Source organism: Polypterus senegalus, chromosome 10, assembly GCF_016835505.1.
Source record: "Polypterus senegalus isolate Bchr_013 chromosome 10, ASM1683550v1, whole genome shotgun sequence".
NCBI classification, from domain to species: Eukaryota; Metazoa; Chordata; class Cladistia; order Polypteriformes; family Polypteridae; genus Polypterus; species Polypterus senegalus.
This window is the reverse complement of record NC_053163.1, coordinates 11,252,631-11,279,073: the sequence shown is the minus strand read 5'-3', so window position 1 is coordinate 11,279,073 and position 26,443 is coordinate 11,252,631. Positions and strand designations below refer to the sequence as shown.

General features: G+C 36.2%; 1 protein-coding gene across 1 annotated transcript in view; it reads right to left on the bottom strand.

Annotated features, from left to right (window-relative positions):
- LOC120536756 (trinucleotide repeat-containing gene 6B protein-like) overlaps positions 1–26,443 on the bottom strand; it is a 99,779-nt gene that overhangs the window by 58,806 nt on the left and 14,530 nt on the right. The window contains 2 exon segments of the mRNA XM_039765241.1: positions 4,271–4,292; positions 9,240–9,327. Coding sequence (XP_039621175.1) covers positions 4,271–4,292; positions 9,240–9,296 — 79 coding nt within the window. The 5' untranslated portion in view covers positions 9,297–9,327.

Here is a 26,443-nt window from a genome sequence, read left to right as displayed (position 1 = left end):
TCATTCTAAGAGGGTATTGAAAAAGTCCTTACTGCTAAATTCACAGAACTGCAACGTTTCAGAAGGTGTGGATTATATCTTCTTGATGGAGGTAGAACGGGTCAATTTATCGTACACATTAGAACAAAATTATATGCAAGGTTTGTCAATATAGTAATTCAGTGTGTGGCAGTCACCAATAGCATTTCACCTGGGACACTGAACACAAACCTTTGGATTACAATGAAAGATACATAAGCTTTCCAGCATGCTCAAAAACATAAGAACTCCCACTGTTCTGCAGAAACGAACACTTAAGCTCCAAGCAGCATGCATCTGTGTTTGTGACACTGGGCTTGGGTTCTCTTCACATGTCCCCTGCTCTTATATGCCTCAATGGCAACAGGCACTCACCAGCCACATACAACTCCAAATGACACATCTCAGGTAAGAAATCCTATAAAAACATCTTAAGTTCACCCTCTGGATATCCATTATCACAAACCATTAAAGTTGTAAAACAAACAATAAACACATATACTTCTAAAACACAACACTCTCAATCTTGATGTTGAATGACACACTTGGCCTGTGAAAAGGAACCTGGGAGCTATACTACAAAATTCTATAAATGCACAGTCACATAAGCCGAAGATGTGAGAAAACAAGAGATAATTTGTGCATGGCTCCTCTGGTGGAACTGCAACCACACGTGTGGCTCTCTCATTCCCAGAAAAGAAAGGGGAAACAAATGCCAAATATCAACAATGAGGTAGTGTGGAACTTGAATACATAAATAACAACCTCCAGAGGATATTGCTCTAAAAAATAGTGTTCATAGGAATAACAGTCACAAACATTCATTTAAATTGAGCAGAATATAACAAGATTGCATTCAAAAGCATACATTAAAACACAGCAAATAACTCTCAAGTAGAATTGTAAATAGTCCAGAGAAGAGCTTTTCAATCATATTTACAGTCTCCATCTCTGCCATTTCTCAAAATGTGATTGATGTTATTCTTGAACAATGAAATGGCATACCTATTACGTAAGGCAACCAAATGAAACCAAAATGTGTTGTCAACTATTTTCAGCATAACGTATTATTGACATCATCAATTTGGTGCTTCAGCACTACTTCTGTTCATTAGCTATTGATTGGTGTCTACTTTATAATCAATATTCCAATGCTGACTTTACATGGTCATTCACTTGCAGCTAAAAAAACTACAAGTCCACTACTTGGAAATTTTGATATTTACAATAAGCTACATATGATTAAAAACAAAAACATCACTTCTTAAACGGACAATGTATCTCAGATGAGCAGCCTGCTTCTGAACATTTTACTCTTTTGCTAGTATTTGTTAATAGTTTGCTATTAAATACGCTTTTATAAAACACAACTTGACACTACATTTGATGCAACTCGATTACTAGAAAATGAAAAAAAAAACACCAATAGGAAGGAATCTACTATAGGATACTTAGAATATGGCACAGTTAGAGGGACAACAATGTTGTGATTGAAGTCTCAGGATCAGAAAAGCACATTGTGGCAATACAGAGAACAGTAAAAGTCAAATCACTGCCACCAATATATAGTGCTCACAGAAACTGTCATTTGTCTTACTAAATGCTGTACAGTACTCTGAAGTGCTCTTAATACCTTGTGGACTTCATACACTGCCTGTCCATTTGAACTCTGCTGGACAGATAATGACAAATTCAATTTCCCCAGTATAGTTTAATTGCATTTTGAACAAATAAATTTAAGACCTACCATAACAAAAGATCAAAGAAGAAACGATAAGCAGTAGGATGAAAATGGACAAAGCTGTAAACTGATGGTTACCACACCTGATAGTAAATTCAAATGCCATTTGTAGGCCAATTGTTTACTAAACTTTCCCATTTTTAGTTCCCTTATTTTAAAGGATGACCCAACAAAAATCACTTTTTCCGATGTTAAATGTTTTGTGAGAGGTAAATTACTTTTTACTTTAACTTATGAACCTAACTTGAATCAAAAAGCCACATAACCACTTTGTTTAAAAAGTACATCAGACTTTTGATTTGTTTTGCGTGTTCATAGTGACTTAACATGCTCTTTTAAGTAACCTTGCCTTCCTTGCTGATGAAAACTGGTTGGCATTTTCTCAGATCATTCATTTTAAACATATTTACTCACTTTCTTTGCTATTAAAACACTGAAACAGCCTAGCTGGTAGGACTCCTACGCATAAAGTACAATTATATTCTTATCTTAAAAATTGATAGCCAACTAAGGGTACATTTTTGACATCACTGTTCTGGGAAGCTGGTAGATACTGCTCTGCTTAAAGGCCTCAGGGCTGCATTGCTATCATTTGTAGATGTACTGTTATTTCCAGCAAGCAAACACTGCGTCTTCAGTGAAAAAATGGAAGCTCCAAATTAAGATGATGGTTCTCATATCCAGGCTGTTGGTAGATGGGAAATTGAAGGCTTTGGATCAAATTCTTCCAAAGTAAACTACAGTGGGTACAGAAAGTATTCAGACCCCCTTCAATTTTTCACTGTTATATTGCAGCCATTTGCTAAAATCATTTTAATTAATTTTTTTCCTCATTAATGTACACACAGCACCCCATATTAACAGACAAAAAAAAAGAATTTTTGAAATTGTTGCAGAACATGGTCCTAAGTATTCAGACCCTTCGCTCAGTATTTAGTAGAAGCACCCTTTTGAGCTAATACAGCCATGAGTCTTCTAGGGAAAGATGCAACAAGTTTTTCACACCTGGATTTGGGGATCCTCTGCCATTCCTCCTTGCAGATCCTCTCCAGTTCTGTCAGGTTGGATGGTAAACGTTGGTGGACAGCCATTTTTAGGTCTCTCCAGAGATGCTCAATTGGGTTTAAGTCAGGGCTCTGGTTGGGCCATTCAAGAACAATCACAGAGTTGTTGTGAAGCCACTCCTTCGTTATTTTAGCTGTGTGCTTAGGGTCATTGTCTTGTTGGAAGGTAAACCTTCGGCCCAGTCTGAGGTCCTTAGCACCCTGGAGAAGGTTTTTGTCCAGGATATCCCTGTACATGGCCGCATTCATCTTTCCCTCAATTGCAACCAGTCGTCCTGTCCCTGCAGCTGAAAAACACCCCCACAGCATGATGCTGCCACCGCCATGCTTCACTGTGGGAACTGTATTGGACAAGTGATGAGCAGTGCCTGGTTGTCTTCACACATACCGCTTAGAATTAAGGCCAAAAAGTTCTATCTTGGTCTCATCAGACCAGAGAATCTTATTTCTTACCATCTCAGAGTCCTTCAGGTGTCTTTTAACAAACTCCATGTGGGCTGTCACGTGTCTTGCACTGAGGAGAGGCTTCAGACAGGCCACTCTGCCATAAAGCTCTGACTGGTGGAGGGCTGCGGTGATGGTTGACTTTCTACAACTTTCTCCCATCTCCTGACTGCATCTCTGGAGCTCAGCCAAAGTGATCTTTGGGTTCTTCTTTACCTCTCTCACCAAGGCTCTTCTCCCCCGGTAGCTCAGCTTGGCCGGACGGCCAGCTCTAGGAAGGGTTCTGGTCGTCCCAAACGTCTTCCATTTAAGGATTATGGAGTCCACTGTGCTCTCGGGAACCTTAAGTGCAGCAGAAATTTTTTTGTAACCTTGGCCAGATCTGTGCCTTGCCACAATTCTGTCTCTGAGCTCTTCAGGCAGTTCCTTTGACCTCATGATTCTCATTTGCTCTAACAAGCATTGTGAGCTGTAAGGTCTTATATAGACAGGTGTGTGGCTTTCCTAATCAAGTCCAATCAGTATAATCAAAACACAGCTGGACTCAAATGAAGGTGATCTCAAGGATGATCAGAAGAAATGGAAAGCACCCGAGTTAAATATGAGAGTCACAGCAAAGAATCTGAATACTTAGGACCATGTGATATTTCAGTTTCTTTTTTAATAAATCTGCAACAATTTCAAAATTTTTTTTTGTCTGTCAATATGGGGTGTTGTGTGAACATTAATGAGGAAAAAAATTAATTTAAATAATTTCAGCAAATGGCTGCAATATAACAAAGAGTGAAAAATTGAAGGGGGTCTGAATACTTTCTGTACCCACTGTAATTACTGTGTATTCATGAGATGGTAAAGTATGGCAAACAAAATAAAACACAAAAAAAGAAAGACAAACAGAAGAGCAGAGACAAGTGGATACAGAGGATAACCTATCTTTAACCAGAAACAAGAAGCATAAAACCATGCAAAGAAAATTAAATGGTCTAAATTAATGTACGCTTACCTTTGGTTTTTTGTTCTGTGACCTAAAAGGTGGAAAGAGAGACAAAAAAAAAATTACACTAAGTAACAAATATAACATTTTAATGATGCAACAATTATTCAGAAGACATTAACAGGTGAAGAAAAAAGGCCAAACTTATAAACTAAAACATTCATGTAATTTCGAAAGCATTAATCAACTCCAGGCTGGCACACAAGTCCTTTTCACATGTTTAATAATAATGCCATAAAAGAAGTCAGAAGAAAGCTTGAATTTGCTGCTAATGTCAAATGTAAGTGAGAGATAGAACACTATCAGTAGGTGGACAGAATGAGAATTCTCTACTTAAAGGAAAGACCTACAAACAAATCACATATTACATTGAAAATTACACAACTAAAAACAGATTTGTGAGGATGTTAAGAATAAAGAAATAATACTAGCTAAAAATATTATTCTATTACAGTAACATTTCTACCAATGTGCTACAGGGAAACTATTCCTGGAAAGCCATTCTGTGTCTGCAGTGCATTGGCTTGGCTGGCAGCACAAAATTTTATACCAGTCTTTGAGGAAAAAAAAATTGGATTTGCTTGTATGGATCACAGATCTTTTAAACATTGACACCTAGAACCTGAAGTAGTCCTCATTTCAAATGAATTAATGAGTGGGTACTTTATATAAAAAAAAAAACACATTAACTGATGAAGTAAAAAAAGCAAAGAGGCATGCACTGAAAACCTTCAAACCCCTTGTGCACTAGGAGTTTTTAGCATTATTGCACCTAAAGAACATACCCAAAAATAAATGGCTATTACACTGGCTATATAATAAAGCAGCTCAAAACAGCTGAAGAGAAGAGAGTACAACACTTGAAATTTTTTAAAAGTATTTATATGATTAAACTCTTTGTATACACCAACATGAATTAAATTAAATAAAAATGGATGCTTCAGGGATTTCTCTCCAAAAAATAAAGGTTTTGCAGTATATGACCAAGACATTTTATGATGGACAACCCTGGAATCATTTTGTTTGTGCCCAAATCTGTCGGGCATCATCACAGTAACAATTTTATATGTCATATCCCATAGCATTGCAAAGTTATACTGTTTGGCACAAGGTGCCTTCTTGTTTGGAAAAATACTCTGCCTTTTTAGAAGCATTTAGTTTTTTGTGCCTAAACAATCTCTCAAAACATATATTGTGGTAGCAGTTAATGTTTTAGTTTTTCAGAGATAGCTAAATAAATAAATACACACACATATGTACACTTTATATCAATCTGAAGCAACAAGCAAACATTTGTAACTATTAATCATAATCTCTATTTTCAAAATTATTTTTCATGCCAGTCCTTAGGACAATTTGTTTACCACGAGACACAGAGACCTGACATTTTGTACACAAGACTGTGGTTTCTGTGCTGCAATTCACACATCTTCTCCTACCTTGTGTTGCAGTTGCCCTGCAGAAGTTCAGTGTCTTTTTATTCATTTTGATTCCTGTTGTTGCTTTTTTCTTGCATTTCAAGTCTAGAATAAACTTAGTAAAAATATACATTTTCATACTAGCTTCTTCCAGTGCTGGCATAAGGGTGGATAAAATGCCTTTCCTGGCAGCCCTGACCACAGGGTCAGGAAACAGTTGGCAGCCAATGACTGGATCATGACTGTGATAATAGTTGTAAGACATATCTACCAAAACATGCAGATCTTTAGTGATGGATTGCAGTCTTGTTTGGTTACCAACACATATAATGGGTCTTTCAGCATACAGTAATCCCTCCTCGATCACGGGGGTCACGTTCCAGAACTCCCCACGATAGGCGAAAATCCGCGAAATAGAAACCATATGTTTGTATGGTTATTTTTATATATTTTAAGCCCTTATAAACTCTCCCACACTGTTAACATTATTAGAGCACTCTAGACATGAAATAACACCCTTTAGTCAAAAGTTTAAAATGTGCTCCATGACAAGACAGAGATGAGAGTTCTTTCTCACAATTAAAAGAATGCAAACATATCTTCCTCTTCAAAGGAATGCGTGTCAGGAGCAGAGAATGTCAGAGAGAGAGAGAGAGAGCGAGAGAAAAGCAAACAATCAAAAAATCAATACGTGCTGTTGGGCTTTTAAGTATGCCGAGCACCGTGATAAAGCGGCCGCAAAGAAGGAAGCAATGTGAAGGTAGTCTTTCAGCATTTTTTAGAGGAGCGTCCGTATCCTCTAGGCAAATAGCCGCTGTACAAACAGCCCCTCTGCTCACACCCCTTCCGTCAGGCACAGAAAATGTCAGAGAGTGAGAGAGACAGAGAAAAGCAAACAATCAAGCACCACATGGGAAGCATATCGTATATCATTGAGGAGTTTTATTTAATACGTAATACATGCTCTGATTGGGTAGCTTCTAAGCCATCCACCAATAGCGTCCCTTGTATGAAATCAACTGGGCAAACCAACTGAGTAAGCATGTACCATAAATTAAAAGACCCTTACCGCAGAAATCCACGATCCACCGAAAAATCAGTGATATATATTTAGATATGCTTACATTTAAAATCCGCGATAAGAGTGAAGCCACGAAAGTCGAAGCACGATATAGCGAGGGATCATTGTATACAATTCTTATCACTTCTCCTTGTCAGTTTTCCAACAATGCATTGCTTGTCCAATCACAGAGCTGCAAATCGGATGTGAAACTAAGAAGGGAGTTGGGTTATCTGCCTAAGTATATCTTTATAATGCTTTATAATTAAGAACACACAAGATGGTGATTTTCAACATAGCCAAGGGAAGTTAACATGGACATATTCAATGAAAAGGCCATCAAAGAGGCTCCATCTCAGGTAAGCAATTCAAGTCAGTATTTAGGCTAAAATCTCATGAATGCTTTACAAAGTGTTCCAGCCATATTTGACAGCTAAAATCAATAAAAACTGCCAGCACCTTCTGTACGATGTTGGAGCATCTGCTGCATTGATCAATTCGGTACTGCTGCTGTTCTCTTTGTCACCTCAGTATGTGATCTGATCAGCCTAATCACAACTGTGACTGTATGTTTAAATCAACTGAATAGCATCTACATAAAACGTTATACCGTTATAACGTAATGAAAATTGCATAATTAGATCTGGACCACCCTATGCATCTTTTTTACCATCTGTGTCAACATATGACGAGGAATTCACACTGTCATTATTATTGCATTATTAACCAATGGTTCAGTTTCAACTTGATCTAAAATTGGCTTTACAGCTTTTCATTTCCAACGTATTGTGTGTTTTGGCTGAAGGCTCCCACTTATAAATATTGAATTATAATAGGGCAGCAAAACACTCAGAAATAGTGACTGATCTTTTCTGGCAGCATAATGTTGTTTTATCCATTAGATGGCAGTAGTAAACACTGTCCCAAGGATTATTTGTGCTTAACATTATACATTGGATCACAATAGTTTATTCCAACACAGTCAGGCTTAACAGTTTTTTTTTAAACAGAATTACAAGCCTGAGACATATTAGGCTTTGTATAGATTTCTACCTGTAAGCCATAGAAATGCACACAAAATCGTCTGTGATTGCTTAAACATGTTAAATGCAATCAAAACCTATAAACGAGTCTGAACATTTATCAGGAAACTTCTACGTTAACAATAAGAAGCAAAATTTCAAAGCAAAGTACATGAATTATTCCTATAGTTAGTTCCACTGCTAGACTGTAGGAGAGAAAAAACAAAAAAACAAAAAACATGCAGCTGGTGGTACACTGTGCTGAATCTGAGCTAATTCTTCAATACTGGATACTGCAGAGTAATGGGCAGGAAACAGGCAGTGAAGGAATGATACAGTACCTAAACTACCTGACTTTACAACTAAAGCAAAATTGTAATACAAGTTGCCTGGATATTTTCATTCTGCATCTTTCCTTTTTTAGGTAATGTTTATCAAGTCAACATTCGACTAATGAAATTCTGGTTTGGCCCAGGCAACAAAAATGAGCATTTCCGACTCTGAAATTACTCTTAAATTGTGGTCTTAAGGCACTCATTGCAGGAAAATGACAATTGGAAATCTGTTTTTCCTTACTGGCTATGGATGTTTAACATTTTTAGCAAAAACAGCACTAAGCTGAAGATATTAAAAGCAAGAATGACTTTCAAAATGCCATGGAATTGGTTTAAAATCTGTTATTTAGAGCCAAGCAACATAAATGCAGAGTAAAAAAAACTGTCCCAAAACAGTGCGAATGAATGCGTAGAAGACTGTAGGTTTTCAAAAGGATGATACAAACTAATGATTCATAAATACAAAATACACAGACCCTGAAAGTGACATGCAAAAACAGATCTGTAAAATACTGCAAAATCGCATGGTATATCTAGAAGTGTACTCCACTTGACTTAAGTGCAATGAGTACTTCCCCTTTAAGCCCCCAAGACAGCCTGGAATTAGACATATTGAAAGCAAACATCATATACAGTCTGCCACTTTACTGCTTTGCCAACCTCTTATTTAAAATTGTGCCCAAAAACTCAAAACAGGCAACTGCAAGATAGACAATGGTGAATGGCATCAGTTTAATATAGAAAGTGAGCTCAGATACAAATCAAGTTAGTCATAGATCCCTGAAAAAATGTGCCCCTTTCCTATCTCCATTTGTACAACTGCACCATAACAGTGTTTTATTTTTAGTAACGTATACACTTCCTAACTTTTTCTCAAGTCCTTAAGTTCCATACACCTGAATACATATCTTAACTGGGGGCACCCAATCCCAAAGCACCACTACCCTACCAGGCTGCAGCACCAGGACATATCAGCCACTAGAGAATTTGAAACTCCAACTGAAACACAGTTTCTCCTACCAAATCAGAGATGATAACTTTTATATGACTTAAACGAAAAAACCTACATTTAACTGCATTTTTCGTAACTTCACTATTTTACTCACACATTGTAAACAGTAAAAGGCAAAGTTTAATACACACCTTCTGACCAGCGTCTTTTTTCTTTCTTTCTTCTTTCTTCCTTTTCTTGTCTTCCATGAACTACTGTTCTTGTTCAGGCTGTTTTTCGCTGTGGACAAATCACACAAAGATAGGTCATTGGACATGCATATGGAGAAAGCATAGTGAAAACAGTGACTGGAATGATTTGTATTCCAGATGAAACTGTATATCATGAATACCTGAAAATATAGATAAATATAGATTTAGATACACACAGATCTAGATACTCACACACACTGTATAAACACAACAGGTTACAGAAATTGTTGCAACTGTGGACTTTTCAGGATACATGGTAGTCCCCTCACATTATCGGTTTTGCCTTTAAGACATGGGATGGGTATTGAAAATGGGCATTAAATCAGTATCGGTTCCGGAGTCTTCAGTACTAAAATAATCAACAAGCTCCTGGAAAAACAATCCCGCTATACTAATTGTCCCCTAATGAAGACGACACCTCAGGCATCAGGCAATCACTTTTTAGTCTAGAAGTTGCGTGTATACATATTCTGATCTCCAGTAATCTTGACAAACAGGCTAAAGCGCTTAGTGTGGCCTCTCTTTAGCAAATGTACCAAAATAGGCCATAAACAAACGTATGGATTAATTTTCATCTAATCAGTATTCAGAGGTCTTTTACATTTAAGAAACAGAACCAAACATGCACTGCTTCCAGTAAGAATTGTTGTGTGTTATAGAACTGCAAATCTGATACCAATTGTATAACAAGCTGTTTAAAATGGTCACTGCATTTACAAGTAGAGAATACAGCAGTTTACAATTATAGCAATGTAAACAATCAAATCTAGAAGTACCACTTTTTTTCTTTTTTTAAAATATTGCATGTCTCAGAAGAAAGCTGTTGGGCACTCAAATTTAAATTCACAGCAGGAGGCATCCAATATTCCTGTGCTATGCTACTTTAGCTGGAATGTGCTGTAGCTTTATAAATGCAGCCTGATCAGCCTGTGTGCGTCACACACAAAATTTGAATGAGTGCAGGGAAACGAATAGCACTGCACCATTTTATTGCTCAAAGGCTGCGAGTGCCCTAATTTGAGAGCTTCATACCAATAGGGCATCATGATCAACGAGACAAAACTCCTGCACCCCAAACTCACACACTATTCCTCCACCACCCCATGTATATGTTACATGGGTAGATCAGCTAACTGCTAGCATTTCAATAACAACCCCAAACTACAAAGAGGAGTTGGTATCACACATTGGTTATTTTTGCAATGGTGATATGAACACTTAAGACATTGCATAGCCCTAAACTCAATCTTCCGAAAATAAATAAATCCACCATTTATAACAGAGGGACAAAAACACATTGAGTGAAAATAAAAATGCAAATACTGACCAATCAGGTCACTGGTATTATTAACCATCAACATTTAGTTTTAGTTATGTGGTTAATGAAAATGTGTTGAGTAGGTTCAGAATACCGAACCCCCCCCCAAAAAAGCAACCTCCCTGTTCCCATGTGTATAACAGTGCTGATTAATAGGTATATTATTATCCAAAAGAAGAATCCCATCTACACTGACTGTATCCAAGCAGGTGGTGTTTTCTTTTGTGGACAACAGTTATATTATATATATATATATATATAGTTGCAGTTTGAGAAAGTAGTTTCCTATTGTCAAAATACATGCATGCCAATTTCCCAAATGCCTGTCATTTATTGGATAGCATATACTTTGAGATGTTCCTTTTCCAGCATTTGTCTTAAATTTTCATAAAAGAGCCCATAAAAACAGAGCACCCAATGAGTTCAAAATGATTATTATCCATTTCATTCTCCAAATGGGCTGTCCACAATTAGGCACCCATATGCATTTTTTAAAATCACATTATATTGAGAAATGGCTGCTTTTACAAACACATCTGAAACAAAGTGAACTGTGCTCATTATTACACATAAGTAGCAGTCACAGTACCATTTTTGCAAATCAAGTCTTCTTTAATCTGTTATCTCTTTTAAAGTCGCTTGGACAAACAATTCTGTTATCTTCAAGCAATGTCATCTTAATGGTTTTTCAGTGTTTGCTTCAAGCCATTGCTGTAAAGCCCAAAGGATATACTGGCCAATGGTTGTGTAATCAAGATCAAAATAAAATAAACCACTGCAATACTTAAAACTTAGAAGAGAACATAAACAGTCTAACAATAAGCTCTCTTCCAAAGGCCATACTGACTATGCCTCCCATTCATATTCAAAAAGTTATTTTCAAAGCATTAAATTAGGGGCAAGCACATCATCTTGGCTCTCAGGGAATTTCATTACTTCCTAATGTAGAAAATAACTGTAGAATCATATATGCAACTATCTCTAAGCATTTAATTTAAAAACAAAAATCCTTTATTTGTATTTGTCATATCTTTTTTTCTGCAGGAGTAACCCTGTGCTTCTGTTGATGGAAAAGTGGAACCATCACTTTTCAGAGGAATTAGCTTTAACTTAGAACCCTTCATAATAATTCTGAACATTTAAACTAAAACACAAAAAAATATATATTTTGGAACTAATACAAAACCTCTTTTCATTAATACAGAATACAAGGTATGTTTGAATATCACTTGTAAAAAATAGGAAACTGTCTTTTCTAAAGTACTTTACTGCTTAAACTGCCTTAAAAGGAAGAACTAATTTTTTATAATTTAAGGTAAAAGCCAAAATGATGATGATCATCTGAAATGGCAGGAGCAAGCTCATGTGATAAAAGCTTTTACTCCATGGCTGGCTATGGCCTTGGTAAAACATGAAAACCATGAAGTCTTTATTAGGATTAGGTATTGCTGCGGCATTCCACCATTAAGTGCACAATATATTGTTACCAATGCAAGAGATTTCTAGTGAGCTTTATGATGGGTAGCCTAAAGATGCACTTCCTAAATTGTTAATTTCAATGAGATTGCAAAATTCACACACACAGTTCTTTTCACATATAAAGTAAACCAAAGGACAAAGAACATTGCCTGGTTAGCAGAGAAGGATTGAGCGGTGCAGCACACAGCTCGCTGCTAGACAGGCAAATGTTGCAGAAATAAGCAGCTTCTATTAACAGCAGCTAAGGCTTCTGAGAAAACATTTTCTGCTCTTACAGCTGTACTGATTTCTAGTTCTACTGCTCCCATCTTCATGCAAGACTGAAACATCTGTATAGTATAAACTTGTTAAGAGTTATGTCTTGAAAGAGGTTGTCACAATAAATAGTAGTAGTAGTCCAGTGAAGTGAACAAAGTACAATTAAATTCTTGCTTGCACATCTCGCTTAAGCATAAGCATAATTGTAGTTTCTGTCACCACTTTTGGCTATGCACAAAATGAACAACAAATGCCCAACTTCTTTCAACTATTCAGACTGACTGTTTAATGAGGAGGGAAAACAGTCTTTGTCGTGGAGCGCCTCTGCCCAACTTGGTTTGGAGCATGCACTGAACTCTTCCACATGTTCTCTTTCCCAGCTGATTTTAAATAATGCAAGAAAACTAAGAAAAGGTTTCTGAACTGTAATTAGTTTGTTCTGTTGTGCAAAAAAGACAATACATACTATATAAGTAGAGGCAAATAAAACTACTTGAATTTTAGATATATAGTGCGTATGGATCCTTTAAGAATATTTCATCCAAAATGGATGTTGCTGAAACTTGAATTAATGCTTAAGTATATTTAAATAAAAAAGTGTCAACATAAACTGATACTCTTCTGAGAAGTTCTTTATACAGCACTGCAAAAATGAACGTATGCATTAAGCGGATTATGACTGAAAATGTTGGCTAATGACACAACAAAACTTCATTTGTAAGCTCATAACTAATAGTTTCTTGGACATTTTTAAGACGACTTCTGAGGAACCTGTAAAGAAACTTTGACCCTAACGGCGAAGACATGTACACACCACAGAAATAAAATCAGAACGTGTTTAATACAGTGGTAAATATTTTTACTGTAGTGCAGAAACTTCTCAGAATAAAGATTATTTTCAACTTTCAATAACTACTGGTGTTATCGTTATGACAATGAATAAAGAAAAACTTAATTAAAATTAATTAAAACTTTAAATTTATTTAAAACATAGTAATTAAAGCTTTTACAATATCAAGTCCAAAAATCAAAGCATCAGTTTAAAATATTGGTGAACGGAAATAAATCCCAAGGAAAGAACATAATTTACAAATACTTATGATGGAACCAGAAGCAATATGAGAAAAACCTCATTAAATTAAGATTAGAAACTAACCAAAACACACACACACACACACACAGAAACCTCATTCTTGATGGAAACAATAGAGCTTAACCGAAAATTAACTTTTGTTGGTTCCACCCTTAAAAGACAGTCAGCTAACCAACACATCACTGACTTTATCAGAGACTTGCATGTGCCTCATGTGACTCTTCTACCTCCGTGATATCTGGTCTGGGTTGTTAGGCTACTCTCCACCCAACAGCTGGTACATGTGATTTTTCGGACGTCCTTTAAAAGTAAAGTTGAGTCAATATAAACTCACGAAAGCATTCAGAGGAATGAACAATATTTATATCCTAACCACATATACATACACACACATATACACATATATATATATATACACACACACACACACACACATATATACTGGCTTAGCGTCACATCATGCTATAAAGGATTGGCATAAAAAAGACTATACAGAGAAGCATATATTGGGTTTTCTTATTTTGTTATCTTGGATTACAGGGGAAAAGAAATCAGCTGGCACTAGTCAAATAAAATGAAGGGAAGTTCACAGGAAGAGAAATAGTAAAACACAAAAGGAAACATTTAACAAAAATTACTGATCATGCTTAAAGATTGTTACAATGAAGCATTTAGTCTACTCAGCGGACTTTGTAAAAAAAAATTAAAGACTTGCAAAGCCTCGATTTATCAAAAAGAGAGATATGCATATTTCCTATACAGGCCCCGGGTCACGTACGAGATAGGGATTGAAGGTTTGTACTTAAGTTGAATTAGTATGCATGTTGGAACAGGTACATTATTTTAATAAATGCTACTGTGAACCGACTAACTACAGTAAGTGCTCTGCCAATGAATGATGGAGTTTCACCTCTCTGACCTTTTTATTATTTCTACTTTATTTTCAATGGTGATGGTTTTTCTCCTCTTTACTATATCACCAGCACTTGTATCAGATTTGTGTTTCAGAGACATTATTGAAGGGTGAAGACAAAAGGTTAAGATGAGCTCTTCTGCACAGCAGGAATGGAGGACCAGTTGTGAACACCTCTGATATACTGACAAGAGACAATTGTCTGCTATGTATGTAACAGTACAAGCAGGCTTACTATTGAGAATGAATGGGGGCTGCGATGTGCAGTTCATCACCAGCACCCCTCGCAGTCACCTCCACTACAGTATGCTGCCTGAAGCGTCCGCCAACCAAGAACGAACACGGTGGGGCCAAAGGCGGGTAGTGAATTGCCCACCATCCCATCCAATCAACATCAACAGGCAGCTATCCAAAGCACACCATAATGCTACCCCCGTTCACCTCAAATGGGTAACCGCTTGCAGCATCAAGTTTGCAAACCGAAAAAGAAACGGGGCATCCGTGTGTGGTGGGCGAGCACGGGAGCTGCCTGAGGGATATCACACTGCGCAGCCCGCCCAACCTCCATCCAACCACCGCTTGCAGTGTCCCCAGGCCAAAGACGACGGAGCAGCAGTTACTGAGGAACATGCTTCACAGCGGCAGCCCCGTTCGTAAGTCGTAGGTCAGATGTCCGTTACCTGGGGACTACCTGTATTCTACCCTGTATTAGCAAAAATGAAGCATAACTGGAGAAAGGGGGAATCTATTAATGACTGCAATTACATAATCACAATCAATTATGTCTGGGTTTCATACAAGTACTACAGGTAGGAGCCAGCGTGTATGGCTGCACTTTTACTTTGATTTCATCACTTTGCACTTGCAGTGAACCTGGTTTCTGAAATAATCAACATGAGATTATCAACATATCCACAGCCCAGAATCTGATTAAGCATGGTTAAAGATGCATCATCATCTATATATACACACAGCAACATTAGTTAAAATAAAACATTTCTACAAAATAGTCTGACACTCAATTTTGTAAGCTTTCAGTCTTGTATTTACCTATAGTCTGAAACTATTACAAACAGCGCACACAGGAAACTTTAAATGTCACTATAACATTAGTAGAATTGGGAGGAGTATGGGTAACAGTTAATAATGGCATATTGTCAGAATTCACTTACAAAGAACTTCTGAGAAGAGAAACAAAAGGAGCTAAATGCTTTTAAGTTACTATAACCAGTTTTTAGCAGGATTATTAAAGGAGAGAGCATAACGAATGTTTCCTGTCCGATTTTTGTCATGCTCACAGCAAAAAGTACACTAAAGGCTCCATCTATTAGATTTTATAATAATGGTATTCGGCCTCACTTGTCATTATTTCTAGATAATTTCTGGTCACAAACTGAATGCATAAACAAAATAAAATTCTTCCCATAAGCATATTTGGTATAAAACAACCTATATCTCTTAATTGCAAATAAAACAGAGTGCAGCAAAAGATTTACATTAGATCAAAAGCAAAAGCCAGTGTCTCATGCACAGAGAGGGGAAAAAAAAAAAAAAAACAGTGAAACAAAAGCTTGTGTGAAGACTCTCAAGTGATCACAGAAAACCACTTCCTAAAATATGCTACCAAACTAATATATATGCAAATCACCTGGCTGCTCAACACATCTGCTCAGAAACAACCGGATATAGGTTTGTTTAAAAATGCTCCAAGATCAGAAAGCGTCTTAGGAGCATGACATAGAAGTAGGTCACTCACTACCACCTACAACTGAGCAAAAAACCTAGGTCAACTTAATAGTTCCAATAAATAGTAAAAGTAATAATAAAACTTGCCAAACTAAACACAAGTCATGTTCTAGAATTCTGTTCCATAAGAAAACTTATCAGTTGCACCATATGCCAGCATTCTAACAGGACATCATACGGTAGTAGGTATTATTTAAGTACATACAGCCTATATAATTAAGGAGAAAACAAACTGTGTGGAGAGGGGAAAGCTGAACCCTGCACTAAAATAGTGAGATCATTTATAAGCAAATGAACTGAGATTTTTGTTTCTTATAGTGAGGAAAAACATAGGCTTCATAAAAAGCCTGAACAAACTGCTATTAAGAGAGAGAATGTTGCTAAAATCTGTAATTTCCCAACTATTAGCCACATGAAGAAAAACAAAGTAGTGGTACTACTTTTGATAGAATTCTTGTATCAAAAAACACAAACCAATACAATCTTAGACAGGGATGCTCCAATCAGGTTTATTAAGGCTAATACCTATCACCAACTTCATGTTACTTGATCGTTTTACACTAAGTGCCAGCATAACCAAATGCATAGAAGCCTTATGTACTATAGTAAAGTGTATTTTTATAACTAAACTAAAGACATGAGTTAACTGTTCATTTTTTATTAACAAAATTAAATTCTGTAGGCTCATTGTTGAACGACCAGAAAAAATACCAAAATAAATAAAATCTCCTTAAAATTCATACTTTATCTAATATGTATACATAACACATATGGCACTGAAGAAAAGGCTTCTCATAATTAAAAGCTGTTATATTGTGACAAGCACTCTTTTCTTCACGCTGGTGTGGTGGGGAGGCACCATAAAGAAGAGGGACACCTCACGCCTGGACAAACTGGTGAGGAAGGCAGGCTCTATTGTAGGCATGGAGCTGGACAGTTTGACATTTGTGGCAGAGAGACGGGCGCTGAGCAGACTCCTGTCAATCATGAAGAATCCAATACATCCACTGAACAGTATCATCATCAGACAGAGGAGCAGCTTCAGAAACAGATTGCTGTCTCCGTCCTGCTCCATTGACAGACTGAGGAGATTGTTCCTCCCCCCACACTATGCGACTGTTCAATTCCACCTAGGGGCGGGGGTGGGTTGTGGTAAACATTAACACTACACAAGATTATAGACTGTTATACTTGCCTCACACTCGCCACCTTGCATTTTTTTTTTTTTTAACTTGCACTACGTTTTTATTGCTCTTTAATTAATAGTTTTTATCAGTATGCTGCTGCTGGAGTATGTGAATTTCCCCTTGGGGATTAATAAAGTATCCATCTATCATTTAATTTAAAACAAGGCTTAATTTAAAAAAAAAAAAAAAGTAGTTTTCACCAATTCTTTAACAAAAAAGAGGGTATGTATAAATATTTTCTCCACTCACACAGTCAATTGATATTGGCAATTAAACACAGCTTAAATGTAAATATACTTGCACTTACAGGTTTTAATTATTTACATAATTGCACTACAGTTTTTTGGTTTTTTTTTTTAAACTGTTAAAGTACACATTTACTATATTTATATAGGTGCATGTTTTTTCTTTATTGCAAATGTTCATAAGTTGCTCATCAAGACGACAAGACTAACATGCACAATAGGTTTAAGTAATAGACGCACTTTGCTGTTAAGCTAACAAGCCTATTGCTTACTAAGTGGCAATTTCAAAATTGTTTTCATCTTTTCATTTTCCAATTAAAAATGTAAGCTGCTGCATTTGAAAGATGCTTGCTGTCCAAACTGAAAGTGTCCATTTTAATTAAAAAAACAAAATAAAAAAGGTCTGAATTCATTAATGTAGCTTTTCTTTCCATTTGTCTAATTGCACAAGATGACTTCTCCAATTTTTTTTTTTGTATTACTCCACTTTCTTTAATGCAATGGCTAATACTCCAATCATCCCTCACTCTCTGTTGACGCTCCAGGAATTTTGCTGGAGAGAGAAAAATAACACACACACACATCTGGCTCAATTACCATAATACCTCATTTGTAAAGGAACACTACAACTACTGTTAAGATTTTAGAAAAGCAGGTACAGAAAAGATAGTTTTTTTGTGATCAGTGAAATTACAGATCATGGAGTGTTTTAGTGAAAATCAGTCAATTTAGATCAGCGGCCAACGATCGGAGCATGCCTAAATTAGCTTTCAGTCATATATGATGTAGGCCGTCTGAATTGAAGAATCATATGGTTTTCAATTATTGGATTCAATTGTCAAATAATATATTGGAGGCAATGGGCAAAAACAGAGAAAGTCAGCATAGAAAGGGGACTAAAACTTTACGAGTACACTCCTCTTGACAAACTATTTCTAAACGGCAGGAAAACCTTCAAACAACCACTATGAATATAATGCATGTTATCTTGGAATCCAGGTAAAGGAGACATAAAAATGACAGGTATTTTAAGAGGAGTGAATTTTGCTGCAATTTCGCCCAACAAAGTAAATCACAACAGAATAGCTATCTGTATTCACTTTACTCAAACAATTTTAATTTACTGGATATCTTCATTAACATTCACATATTTCATACAAAAAAAATCCACCAAGGCTTTACACAAATGAGTCAAATCTCATTTCTGTTACATTTTCCTTTTAAGAGACACACTATTAATAAATGTACACCAAGCTGCACATTAATTAGCTGCATGTGAAATTAATTCCAAACAGAAATCACATCTACACTGTGTACAGTTTCCACAAGGTGTGCTGGTTAAACATGATGCTATGCGAGTTAAACAATCTTCTGCTTGACTTGAAAGGAGGAAGGCTCCCTTATTGCAAGCCATGGAATTAGTATCAAGCTCATCAAGGAACAAGTTTAACAAAATTATTAAGGGGGCATTTTAATGACGGGATCACGCAAATGAACAGCAGCATACTTTTACATAACCAGGATTTATCCGGATGCAGATATATGGAAGAAGTTAATACTTTCCAATATAATGAAAACTTATTAAAAAAAAAAAAAGTCCCAAGTAGGGCTGTCATATCATCAAAATGTTAAACTTTAATAAGATACTACTTTATTGAAATTTGATACATTATATACTGTATTAGATATTGAAAATGGTAACTCAAAAAAAATAAAATTACAATTCTTTATCATTCAAATTTTAACATTGACAGAAACAAAGAAATTTTAGCCATTAAAAGAAAATACTTCAACTAGTTCAAACTTCTGTAAAAGGCAATAATAAAGCTCTGCAAATAATAAAATGTAAAGATAAATCCAGTGAATATTTATTTTTTTTAAACCACTGATGAAAATACTGTTACTAAGGTAGTACATACGAAGTATAAAACATTAAAATATGAAACATTCAATCATCATTTAGAAACATTTGTAACAAGTATTGCAATCTTTTGTAAACCGTATACTTAGAAATATTAAAACAAGCTTTACACATTCATTGTGGCCTTCTACGAAAAACAGTGACATGTTTGTATGTTGATTTTCTGAACACACACACTTAAAGGTTTTTCATAAACAGAATCACACAAATAATCTACGTCTTTATAACTTTCAATTCTCCCGGCCCCCCCAAGACAGACTACCCTATTAATGTGCTCTTCTGTGAAGTGTTATTTAGTTGTCCGGCAAATGAGTCCTGACATACTAATTACACACTCTGAAGCACAATATTTATACAACTGAGCACTGAAAAATTACAGCACCTTACATTATACAGTATATGTGATTTAATACAATTTTAAAATCAACCACAATAAAAAAAAGTAACACACTATGGCAGCACACTTCGCGGCAAGGGAATAAAAATTGAGGTAGGGACTGTGCTCTACTGCCAAATAGTACTGAACGAACAGCACAAAATAGAACTGTCCTGGGAGGTAAAAATAACTGCACAACCCAATCATGATTTGTTAAATGGTTACCTGACCAAAAAAAAAAAAAAAAACCTGTTGAAAAAATAAATGTCACATCTTTACTTTTAATGCAACAATTTATAGGTTATCTATACAAGTATAAATAAGATACCTCTCAAAATGTTTTGTACTGATACTTGAGTCTTTCATGTGTTTGGCTGATATTATGTAGTACCAAATCTTACATCTTGCATACAGATTTGCATGTGTTTTGCAGCTTTCTGTCCCCATTTGTCATGAAGTCAAAGTATTTTCAGACGCCACTCTGGCTGCCCTCTTTATCAATTAATCATGCTGGTGAAAACTCAGACGGTGCTGAATATAACATCTTATTAACACCTACAAATTAAGCCATGCCAATTGACAGTCTACAAAGCCCAACTTTGAAAAGTCAGACCAAACTGGAAATGATTTCGTAATGTGTTGTAGAACTGAAATTATCAAAACCGAGTATTGAAGTAATTTTAAAATGTTAAAATTGATCTTACCAATACTTTTTATAACCCTAGTTGCAAGACCACTGTAAACATAACCATAACACTACAGATTTACATACAGCAGTTATCCGAGATTCTAGTGAGGCTGGTTAACCTGCTTAGCATTAGTCCCGAACAACACTTAGGCTGTAAAAACAGTGCTAAAAGCGTTAGTCAAAAGGAAGGCATGTCTTGTGTAAGCATCAGGCCCTAGTGCTACCTGAGCAATGGTAAAAATGCGTCTCCTCCTAGACTTATAATGGTGTCTTGTAAGAAACACCTCTCATCAGCAGTGATGATGAAGTGAATCTGTCATTAGGCAGTAAAATAAACAGCCAGTGAAACTGACAGTGATTCTGGGAATCCGAAATTGGGACTCACGCAACTCACACATGTGCAGTGTGTTCATATTTTTGTTATAATTCATCATAATAATTTTTATCATACTTTCTACACTTCTGAATTTCAGTTTTTTTGCACATTTTACAGAATAAGATTTAATAAAAGTCATCTTTCAACCCACAAAAATGCAACTTTTTTTTTTATTTTTAAATGTAATTCTAAATGACAATACGTGAATGTTCTGACTATAGTATTTGTGAATGAGATCACTAGATAATGATGTGCCAGAATAGACTGTAAGTTACGCTAACCTATTTAAAAAAAAAAAAAAAACAAAAGTGTGTGAAGGAGCAAGACAAACAAAATACAAAGTTATTGGCAACCATCAAATGTAATGAAATTCTTCAGTAAAAGGCAAGAACTAAACTGTTACACCAATGTATGAAGCTCTAACATGCAGTATTAATTAAATCACAGAGGCATTACTAATCATGTGTTTTATGCCTTACTATTTATATCCACGAAACCAAACTGCTGGCTTCACTTTTCCCTGCATTACATGATGCTGTAACTCTACACTTCCTCTTTCAAATCAGAACACACTTGTAGCCTTTCTATAACCAGTGAAAGGAGACCCAGCAATATTAAAAATGTTTAAACATAAGATGGGGAGAAGGGAGGCTTAAGTAAGCATTGTAGCATGTCAGAGTGAAAGTCACAACAGCAAAATGAACTTAACCTTTAATACAGACTTCAACCTTTCAAAAACTACATGAGCTTAACTAAACTGGTTGATAAATATGCAAGTTGACACAGGCCATTCTTTAAAATGTGACACTCTTCTTTACTCTGGCTACAAGTACAAACATAAGCAAAGGGAAAAACTAATAGTTGCATTTAAGTTTGGATTTGGACCAAATGTTCTTTCTTGTTTGGAACTACAGGTGCAGATCACTCTGATGCGATAACATTCGATCTGTCTGGGAATGTAAATGTTTGACCAATGAATAATGCAAGAAACTACACATATTCTCATTGATTGTTTGCTTTCATTCTTTGGTGTGTGGGAGTGGAATATATGCAATCAGAGTAGGAGATAATTTAAGAGGCAATTTTTTGCCCTCACCAACTGAAATTAAGAACATTTTAAAAACAATTTGGAATATTTTGTGAAAGACAAAAAAAAAAGTGTTTACATTCATCATAGTAGTGCATAGCATCTTTAGTTTCAACAAAAACAGAAGCAAAATTACAAATGTATTAAATTATTAAACAGATTTTCTTTCTCATTATATGAAATTAGTCAAAATATAAGCAATATACTAAAATAAAGATCTGGATGAATTGTGTACATTTTAATATGGGAAGGTTTAGTGTAATCCGTGCACATTAAGAACTTTTCATAAGGACATCTTCATTGTCATCACCAATGCGAACATAAGCCAGCCTACTGGCTAGCTGATTTAACCCATTCATAAACTATTATCAAAGAGATTAACTATCGCTCACCATAAGCAAATGCATGACGCTTTGCTGACAGGTGATGAAAACAAGTGCAGTTTTTAACATTTCACCAGCCCTTCATAAAATTTGCTTAGGACTCCTGCTCTGAAGCTACTGCAAAGGAAACTTCATGTTTTGCAGTATATTAGAAGGATTTTATCAGCACTTCTGTCTACTTCAAGCCAACCTAAGTTTTCAGTGAATAGCAGCTTGACTTGGTTAGCAGTTACAGACTACTGCGTTGAACGTACTGTATTTTATTTGGGCAAGTAGACGGTTGAAGGAATGAATGATAAAATTTTAATTGTATATCAGTCATGGTATAATTATTTTTCCAAACAATGATATTACAATATAGGAATGTTTCTTGAATAATTCCAACAAAAAGCTTTTAAAAGTATTATAAGTCTTAAGTATGTTAAGTATGTTTAATGCCTGGAGTTAACTATTAGGATCTTATGAACTTGGTTCAGAGCAAGAGAGTAACTTTTTGAGTTTACTGATAAATACAGTATACCAACCGTTTTTAAGAGCTTGTTAGAGTCAAATGAGAAGTGCACCATACAATGCCAAATGTTTTTAAAGTTGTGCAGTATGAGCCTAAGCATTTGCAGTTTGTGAAAACAATGGAAAACTGTCAGGGATCTGTGACCAAATACATTTGTGCTGTGGTGACTTTGCGAACTGTTATGAGAATAGTTTATGTTGCGCCAAATGTGTCAAACTAATACTGTCAAATTTGAAGCTTCTTGCCAATAGTTGTACAATAAAAAGCTTTGTCTGCTTTGTGGATGTGTGTTATAGTCTGTATCGAAAATAGCTTAGTTAAAAAATGGCAAAAATGCCTCAGAATTTTACTGCTGAGTTGACATTATGAATCTGACACATGTTCACTCCAGTTATACAATTCTGAATAAATATGCCTGGCTAATATATTGAAATCTGCTATGCTTAGAATTGCTATTCTTCTAAGCATCCATTTGTGACACACCTGGGTTTGCTGCAGCCATTAAAATTGTTAGCATTTTACTCAGTTTTTCCATGAAAGCAAATGTATATGGTGTTCTCACAAATATTGCAAGATAAGATCAAGCAATGAAATTGTTGAAAAATATTAAGGATGCGCTGATCAGGATTTTTTAGGCCGATACTGATCACTGATTTTATGTTACTTGAACAAGCGATTCAGATTTTTTTTTTTTTTTTTAATTCCTTTAAAAACTTTTTACACTAATCTCCTGCATTACCAGGTAAATAGAAGTTTTATGTTCTATGTTAAAATTTGTTTGTATAATGAAACTATAGATTATAGGTGTTAATTGTTCATTTTTTTATTAACAATGAAATTCTGTAGGATTATTGTACAGTGACCATAAAATACATACTTTAAAAAATATGTAAAAAAATATTTATCCATTAATACATGGCAAGTATGGACAAGTGCGTCCGGGTCTATCCTGATCAGAAGCCCAGAATGACAAAAGTACACCAGCGCTTGATCAGGGACAAAAAAAACATTTTCACGTCTGGTGATGGGGCACAATATAAGCGCGGCTAGAGCCAAATTGAAAAAAGGCATTTAAAAAAAAAAAAAAAACTGCTAAGGATGTTTACAAGAGGAGGACTGCTTCTATAGTAACAATACAAGGTAGCTGTGGCAGGGGGTTCATCACTTCCCCAACTAGAAATCCAGCAACCCCTCAGCTGCTGAAGGTGATGATTCGCTGGCTAAGAAGCTAAAGCACTTCTTTTCCCACTTCGAGGTAGTCACCAGAGCTACCTTACATACACCAGCCCACAACAGTTACATCCTTGTGATGGAAGAGCATGAGGTGAGGCACACAATGAGGACAGTGAACCCGAGGAAGGCTGCTGGACCTAATTCTGTCTGTGGTCAAGTGCTGTTGGATAGTGTGGATCAGCTGGCTGGAGCCTTCATCAAGATCTTCAACCAGTCCTTATCCCAGTTCACCATTCCACCCTGCCTTAAGTCCTCTATTATAGTTCCACTGCCAAAAACGTCTACCACCAGCAGCCTAAATGAGTACCGTCCAGGTACTCCTGTGATCATGAAGTGCTTTGAGAAACTGGTCCAAACTTGCATCATTTCAAGCCTTCCACCAATATTAGACACACACCAATACACTTACAGGGCAAACAGGTCTACAGAGGATGCCATAGCTCCAACTCTCCATACTGTCCTAACCCACCTAGAGCAGCAGGGGAGTTATACTAGGCTGCTCTTTATAGACTTTAGCTTAGTATTTTGATAGCATCCTCCCTTATAAATTGGTGAATAAACTAACAGATCTGGGATTGTTCCATTCCATCTGCCTCAGGAGTTCCTCTCTGATCGCTAGGAGAGGGTAAGAGTAGGCCCCCATATCTCCTCAGCTCTGGTTCTCCATAGGGCTGTGTGCTGAGCCCCCTTCTCTTCACCCTCTACACATGTGAGCAACAGCATCACCATTGCAGATGATGCCACCATGGAGGGGGCTCATCTCTGGGGGTTGGGGGTGAGGTTAATAAGTCCACTTATCAGGACAAAGTGGAACGGTCGTCTGGGTGGTGCAGACAACACAATCTGGTTCTCAACACAACAAAAACCAAGAAGCTGATCATCAACTTTAGAAGGGCATTGTGTGGAGAGAGTCTCAAACTTTCATATCCTGGGTGTGCACATAAAAGACCACCTGAATTGGAGTGTTAACACTAAAGAGTTGGTAAAAAAGGCACAGTAGAGATTTAACTTCCTGAAGAAAATCAAGAAAAACTATTTCACCCAAAAACTGTTTATGTACTTGTAATACTACATTTTTCTTTATGTCACTGTATCTGGACAATACTGTTATGAGTTTTATTCACATGTGCATGTTAACTGTGGCACACAGAGGCTCAGCAGTTAGAATTGCTGACCAAGCATTGGATTAGATAGCCAAAGACAACTGGAGGCTTGTATAGTCAGCTTAAACACAGGTTAGGGTATTTCTGTCCTCTATAAGCACAAACCTTCTTTCCTTCTTGGGAGAATGAGAATCGACATGTAAGCACTATGATATTTCTGTATTTTGTGGGAGAGGAATTCAGCCCTTGTTTGGAAACGAGAAGACCAGCAAATGAAGCAAGAACCATATAAAAGGTCTGGACAGTGGCCAGACCCTTCGAGGCTGTGTCGACACCAGGTGTGTTGAAAAACCTCCCAGCGTAGGGACGGAGAAAATGGCTGACTGTGTTGATCCAGATTCCCACCTGGATAAAGTCTGTCCATATGCCTCCCCGTCTGGAACTGCGTAAAACGTCAGTAAATGTAAGCTAAAAGATATTTTGTCTCATGTGATTCTTGTACCGTAATCACTATGGGAGGGATATCACCTTTTCTGGTATATTATGATATTGTTTAATTATTTAATAAGCCACAATATTAAAAGAACACATTTCCAAGAGAGCTAATGCCTCTGCAGGAAACAGTACTTCTACTGTTGCTCCATAGATAGCATATTGCAGGGGTTCTCAACGTCGGTCCTGGGGACCCCCTGCTGCTGCAGGATTTTGTTCCAACCAGCTTCTGTTTTTAATTGAACTCCTGGGCTAATTAAGTGAACTGATATTTCCCAAGTTCTGTGTTTAAGGAAAAATATATTAATTAGAAAACTAAGTTTGCTTAGAAGAAAAAAAAAAAAAAAATGTACCAAGCAGTTATATAGGAATAATGTACTTTTTTTCTTTTTAACAGTATTCTCATCTTGATTTTCATTCTACTTTTCTAGGTGTTCTAATTGTTTAATTAATCCATTATTTACTAATTAGTGGGTCTGACTCTAAAGTAGTTGCAGCCTTTGATTATTCAGTGTTTGCCTGGGTGTCTGCTCTGCTCGTTTTAAGTTGTCATTATTAAGTTACAATGAAGGGGGAAAAACTGCACAGAGAAAAGACAAAGTATAATGAAATCAACAAAAAAAGAGAGTTAAGCATTTAAATCTATAGCAAAAGCAGAAATATTTATAAATGTCTTATAAATGTAAAAATCATGCTGCTATGCTTTAATGAATGTCGAATAAAAGAAAAAAAATA